The sequence below is a fragment of the Physeter macrocephalus genome, chromosome 11, assembly GCF_002837175.3.
Source record: "Physeter macrocephalus isolate SW-GA chromosome 11, ASM283717v5, whole genome shotgun sequence".
NCBI classification, from domain to species: domain Eukaryota; kingdom Metazoa; phylum Chordata; class Mammalia; order Artiodactyla; family Physeteridae; genus Physeter; species Physeter macrocephalus.
The window spans coordinates 119,840,544-119,847,854 of NC_041224.1; the positions used below are offsets into that span (position 1 = coordinate 119,840,544).

Below are 7,311 nucleotides of genomic sequence, written 5' to 3' on the forward strand. Positions count from 1 at the left end.
CTAGAGTCTGTCATACAGGGTGAAGTAAGTCAGAAAGAGAAAAACAAATACTGTATGCTAACACATATATATGGAATCTGAAAAAAAGAAAAAAAAAGGTCATGAAGAAACTAGGGGCAAGATGGGAATAAAGACACAGACCTACTAGAGAATGGACTTGAGGATATGGGGAGGGGGAAGGGTAAGCTGGGACAAAGTGAGAGAGTGGCATGGACATATATACACTACGGAACGTAAAATAGATAGCTAGTGGGAAGCAGCCGCATAGCACAGGGAGATCAGCTGGGTGATTTGTGACCACCTAGTGGGGTGGAATAGGGAGGGTGGGAGGGAGGGAGACGCAAGAGGGAAGAGATATGGGAACATATGTATATGTATAACTGATTCACTTTGTTATAAATCAGAAACTAACACACCATTGTAAAGCAATTATACTCCAATAAAGATGTTAAAAAAAATAAAAAAAAGAACTTCAGAACTTCTGACATTGCCAGGCTAAGGGCCATGTCTGGGAATCACTGCATTGTAAAGCAATTATACTCCAATAAAGATGTTAAAAAAAATAAAAAAAAGAACTTCAGAACTTCTGACATTGCCAGGCTAAGGGCCATGTCTGGGAATCACTGATTTTGATATTCCAGGCAGGCAAAGCAGATGGTCAATTGCTACCCCTCTGGGCATTCTAGGGAGGAGAAAAGTCTTTTGGGGATGGCCAAGAGCTATCACTCACCACACGGCCTCTGGGCCCCTTTCCAGCCTCTTCCTCTGAGTCCATGGTCTGCTCTAGGCAGCAACCCAGACTGGGATCGGATGCTCCGAGGAGAGCCCTGCCAGCTCACCTCTGCTTTCTTTGCTGCATGTCATCAACCATCCTCGGATGAACGCAGCCCCTCAAATGCCCCTCCCCTTCGTCCCCCTCCGGCTGCTCTTGCTACTTCTCTGGCTTTAACTCAGGTTCCCATTACTTTCACCAAGTCTTGCTTTCTTCTTGCTTCTATCATCTGTTCTTCACAGTGGCCCCAGGGATTTTTTTTTTCTTTTTATAAAAACATATCTGCTTCTGGTGCCTCCCTACTCAAAGACCCTCAACCCTTCCCCACGGCACGGAGAGTAAAGCCAAAGCTCCTCATTGGCCTTTGGTTTGTTTCCCACGATATGCTTCCAACCTACCTTTCTAGCCTCAAATTCTACACCTTTACCCCCAAGCCAAACTACACTCATGCTGATTAAATCATAATCATGCACATTTCTACCGAACACTTTTCTAAGTCCACATTTTTTTTTCAAACAACTCCCACTACCTAGAATGTCATGCTCCATCATACTCACAGATAGCAGCCCCACTCTTTACGGTCCAGCTTAAATCCCACCTTGCCCAAGAGACTTCCGTGGATCCCCATCAAAATTGATTTCTCCCTCTTGGGCACTCCTGAAACACTGTCTGATCCGCGATCGCTGTCCTTGCTCTGGCTCTCTTTGTGTCTGGTTTATTTTTGTGTGTATCCATCTTCCCTGCTGGAATGTGAGCTGGCACAGAACAGGAGCATGTGTTATTCCTCTTTGTTTCACCTACTACACAGTGTTTAGCACGGTAAATGCTAAATAAATGTCTGCGGATTAGCCTATCACTGTAGTTTATCTTTGTAGAAACAATGAGAATCAGGCTTTGACCTTAATCACTATTTCTCAAAACTCAGTATCTTCTACCCTGTAAATGAACCCCTATTAGAACTTTATGTTTCTGTCTTTCTGCCAGGAGGCGTTAACATGGGGACATGACAAGGCATAGGACATTTGCAAAGTGGAGTATTTCCAGGCAAATGAATTGAGACTCTCAGGTCATAGAGCCAGGCCTGGGCTTGCCAGACCCCATTACTCAGGGACTTACGGAAAAAAACATGATATGGCATCCTGTGACCAGATTTTAGCAAAAGAATGCAGTGGGCACAGAGTAAAGTCTTGAAATATTACTCTTTGGGCTGGCTCTTCTTTCTTACACTTCCTGATCTTTCCCCTAGTAGGGAGAGGCATCCACTTGCCTCAAGAATGAGGATTGTTGTAGCAGGACTATAAAGAGAGAGCAAAAGGTAATATTCAGTGTCTCTGGCTTTCAAATTAGGCTCTTCAGTGTATTATATCAGTTAATCTTCACAGTCTTTGAGGTAAGAACTATTATTTTTATTCCTATTTTACAAATGAGTGAACTGAAAGCTTAGGTGTAAGAAGGGAATTTTTGTTACATCCAAGTGAACCCAAGACTTTGCCTTAGGGGATAGTTTTTCTACTGATACTCCTAAGGGTTGGTGGGTGGGCTGTCGGGGGAGGTGCCTGAGAACCTCCTGAAATTATAAGCAATGGTTCTGGGTATGTGCAGATGGGCTTTTCAGGAGAAAATGTCTATAGATTTTATCAGGCTCATAGAAGCTTAAAAACATCTTCATCAAATCATTTCCCCTACCAATAAATTTATAAAGTAAAAAAAGGACAGTGCAGTGTTGAAAACATTGGGGCTGAAAACAGAAAGCCCTCATTTTCATGGGCGTTATCAGGCGATTCACCTTAGTGAAAAGATTTCTGCAAATATTTCCACTCTGGATTCAGGTTACTCATACCTCAACCATATCTATGAACTCAATGGTTCTCAAAGTGTGGTCCCTGAACCACCATCATCAGTATCATGTGAGAACTTAGTAGAAATAAAAATTGGGGTTTTACCCCAGGCCTACGGAACCCAAAACTCGGGATGGAGCACAACAATCTGTCTAAACTAGTCTTCCAAATTATCCTGATGGATGCTTGTCTGAAAACCACTGCTTAACTGAAGCTTATGGTACATCTTTTTGGATCCTTGGACCGAATAAGTGATGCTCTAAAAGGATCTGGATGTGCTGGGAAACATTTTAAAGCCTTCTTTGGTGGAAGCAGGGCTTTGTTTTTTAAGGCTGCAGAACTGAACACAATGCTATGAACTCTGTTCACCTTTTCCTACCCCAGGTCCATCCAAAGCAAGAATGCACATCTGTTAGGTTATTGGGTCTGAGTGAAACCTATCACATAGTTTGAGTGGGTCCTGTACTGGCAATCAGTGAATCATTCCAGCATTTCTGTCAATAACCACAGTAACAATAACAATAAAACTAATAGTAAAAGTAAAGAGACGTAATAAAATAATGTACATGGTATAATATCTGTGCTATTTTTCATAATTTTCATTAAGAAAATTAATGGTACTGTTAATAATAGTTATTGATAGACAATTTTATATGCAAAAAACATGTACAAAACCTATATATCATATAAGAACCCTATGAATTAAGTACATGACACCATTTTACAGATAAGGACATGAAACTTAAAGAGTTACATCACTTGATCAAGATCACACTGCTTATAGGAGGTGGAGCTTGGATTTGAACTCAAGTTCTTCAGACTTCCAACCATTGTTATATTATATCCCATTCATTATGTTATATTCCTTCTCATTCACCATTCATTTGTCGTATATTCATCCAACAAACGTTTATTGTATGTCTACAAATGCCTAGTCCTACACTGGGTGCTAGAATTGAGTGTGAAGGTAAATGGTCCAGAGAGGGGATAAGGTGGCTTTATAATGAAGTATCATAGTACAATGTGATGAGTACTGAAATGGGGGTGTGAACAAAGTGCAGGGGTAAACATGCAGTAAAGAGAAGGGAGTTACTTCTGGACTTTCACTATCAAAGTTCGATGAGATAGTACCTAACTTCTGCCTCTTAAAAACTTAGTCACGGGGCTTCCCTGGTGGCGCAGTGGTTGTGCGTCTGCCTGCCGATGTAGGGGAACCGGGTTCGCGCCCCGGTCTGGGAGGATCCCACGAGCCATGGCCGCTAGGCTTGCGCGTCCGGAGCCTGTGCTCCGCAACGGGAGAGGCCACAGCAGGGGGAGGCCCGCATACCACAAAACAAACAAACAAACAAACAAACAAAAAAACTTAGTCACTTGCTGGGCTTTATGAACTCAACGGAAGACATCTCATTATTAAAAGTCACCATGCATTAGCTGAATGGTTAGCCTTCTGGCTTGATTATCATATTTCTTGGAATGTCATTTTGCCCTTTCCATTAGTTTATTTTAAAAACTGGAAAAAGATGATGATAATGATAAGACACGATGTGCTAGGCACTGTGTTAAGCACTTTCTGTATATTTAAGCCTCACAACATTGCTGAGCAGATGAGGTATCTGAAGCTTACAGAAATTGTCTACCGTACAAAGGAATATAATTTTATTTATTTATTTAAAGTCTTGTAAGTATAAAAGGTTTTTTTCGAAATTTATTTTATTTTTTATACAGCAGGTTCTTATTAGTTATCTATTTTATACGTATTAGTGCATATATGTCAACCCCAATCTCTCAGTTCATCCCACCACCACCACCCCACCCCACGCTTTCCCCCCTTGGTGTCCATACGTTTGTTCTCTACATCTGTGTCTCTATTTCTGCCTTGCAAACCAGTTCATCTGTGCCATTTTTCTAGATTCCACATATATGTGTTAATATACGATATTTGTTTTTCTCTTTCTGACTTACTTCACTTTGTATGACAGTCTCTAGATCCATCCACGTCTCTACAAATGACCCAATTTCGTTCCTTTTTATGGCTGAGTAATACTTCCATGAACTGGCTATTGTAAATAGTGCTGCAATGAACATTGGGGTGCATAATTCAAAAAGAATGTGTCTTTTTGAATTATGGTTTTCTCTGGGTATACACCCAGTAGTGGGGTTGCTGGGTCATGTGGTAGTTCTATTTTTAGTTTTTTAAGGAACCTACATACTGTTCTCCATAGTGGCTGTATCAATTTACATTCAGACCAACACTGCAAGAGGGTTCCCTTTTCTCCACACCCTCTCCAGAATTTGTTGTTTGTAGATTTTCTGATGATGCCCATTCTAACCAGGACGAGGTAATACCTCACTGTAGTTGTGATGTGCATTTCTCTAATAATTAGTGATGCTGAGCAGCTTTTCATATGCCTCTTGGCCACCTGTGTGTCTTCTTTGGAGAAATGTCTATTTAGGTCTTCTGCCCATTTTTTGATTGGGTTGTTTTCTTAATATTGAGCTGCATGAGCTGTTTGTATATTTTGGAGATTAATCCTTGGTCCACTGATTCATTTGCAAATATTTTCTTACATTCTAAGGGTTGTCTTATTGTTTTGTTTATAGTTTCCTTTGCTGTGCAAAAGTATTTAAGTTTCATTAGGTCCCATTTGTTTATTTTTGTTTTTATTTCCATTACTCTAGGAGGTGGGTCAAAAAAGATCTTGGTGTGATTTATGTCAGAGTGTTCTTCCTATGTTTTCCTCTAAGAGTTTTATAATGTCCGGTCTTACATTTAGGTCTTTAATCCATTTTGAGTTTATTTTTGTGTATGGTGTTAGGGAGTGTTCTAATTTCATTCTTTTACATGTAGCTGTCCAGTTTTCCCAGCACCACTTATTGAAGAGGCTGTCTTTTCTCCATTGTATATCCTTGCCTCCTTTGTCATAGATTAGTTGAATATAGGTGCCTGGGTTTATCTCTGTTTTACATGTTTACGTGTAAGGTTAGATTGTTCATTTGAGATTTTTCTTGTTTGTTGAGGTCGGATTTTATTGCTATAAACTTCCGTGTTAGAACTGCTTTTGCTACATCCCATAGGTTTTGGATCATCGTGTTTTCATTGTCACTTGTTCCCTAGGTATTTTTTTATTTCCTCTTTGATTTCTTCAGTGATCTTTTGGTTATTTAGTAACATATTGTTTAGCCTCCATGTGTTTCTGTTTTTTTACGTTTTATTCCCTGTAATTGATTTCTAATCTCATAGCGTTGTGGTCGGAAAAGATGCTTGATGTGATTTCAATTTTCTTAAATTTACTGAAGCTTGATTTGTGACCCAAGATATGATCTATCCTGGAGAATGTTCCATGTGCACTTGAGAAGAAAGTATAATCTGCTGTTTTTGGATGGAATGTCCTATATATATCAGTGAAATCTATCTGGTCTATTGTGTTATTTAAAGCTTGTGTTTCCTTATTAATTTTCTGTCTGGATGATCTGTCCACTGGTGTAACTGAGGTGTTAAATTCCCCCACTATTATTGTGTTACTGTCCATTTCCTCTTTTACAGCTGTTAGTGGTTGCCTTATGTTTTGAGGTGGTCCTATGTTGGGTGCATATATATTTATAATGTTAAATCTTCTTCTTGGATTGATCCCTTGATAATTATGTAGTGTCCTTCCTTCTCTCTTGTAATATTCTTTATTTTAAAGTCCATTTTATCTGTTATGAGTATTGCTACTCCAGCTTTCTTTTGATTTCCATTCGCATGGAATTTCTTTTTCCATCCCCTCACTGTCAGTCTGTATGTGTCCCTAGGTCTGAAGTGGGTCTCTTGTAGACAGCATATATATGGGTCTTGTTTTTGTATCCATTCAGCAAACCTGTGTCATTTGGTTGGAGCATTTAATCCATTCACATTTTTTTTAATGTTAATAATTTTATTATATTTTATTATATTTTTCATATCATTCATGCCAGGGTAACAATGCTTCCTCTATTATAAATGCTACTTGATCTCTTTAAAACACATATTTCCTATGTGTGGAATATTTGGGCATGCTTAATAAAATACAAAACTATAAAAATTTCCAATTTTTTTTTACCAAGGAAAGTATCTAATTGTACACAAATTACACACAACTTACACACAACTTTTAATTTTAATAATAGAAACAATGAAATTATTTCACTTCTTGACATTTATCAAGACTTAAATTCCCCAAGACATGCACTACAACCATGCACTAGATTCTGTCATCCATAGGATGGTCTTGACATCTGAGTCATGTTTGTTGGGTTTGACAATGAAATTGAGTATTTTATTACTTTTTTCTTTTAGTAGCACTCATTTATTCTTTGTTTTCAAACTCTTTAGGATTCTCTCAGGAGTTTTTAATTATTTTATTTATTTACTTATTTATTTAAACTTCTTTATTGGAGTATAATTGCTTTACAATGGTGTGTTAGTTTCTGCTTTATAACAAAGTGAATCAGTTATACATATACATATATTCCCATATCTCTTCCCTCTTGCGTCTCCCTCCCTCCCACCCTCACCTATCCCACCCCTCTAGGTGGTCACAAACCACCTAGCTGATCTCCCTGTGCCATGCGGCTGCTTCCCACTAGTTATCCACCCTATATTTGGTAGTGTATATATGTCCATGCCACTCTCCCACTTTGTCCCAGCTTACCCTTCCCCCTCCCCATATCCTCAAGTCCATT

General features: G+C 39.0%; 1 protein-coding gene across 4 annotated transcripts in view; it reads right to left on the bottom strand.

The window, feature by feature from the left end:
• SLC25A21 (solute carrier family 25 member 21) overlaps positions 1-7,311 on the bottom strand; it is a 510,053-nt gene that overhangs the window by 10,465 nt on the left and 492,277 nt on the right. For 2 of the 4 annotated variants that reach the window (XM_028495735.2, XM_028495734.2), the window contains exon 8: positions 1,330-1,527. The exons of the other annotated variants lie outside the window; for them this stretch is intronic. In XM_028495735.2, the coding sequence (XP_028351536.1) occupies positions 1,360-1,527 (168 nt within the window). In that variant the 3' untranslated portion in view covers positions 1,330-1,359. The remainder of the gene's footprint in view (positions 1-1,329; positions 1,528-7,311) is intronic. 4 annotated transcript variants of the gene reach the window in all.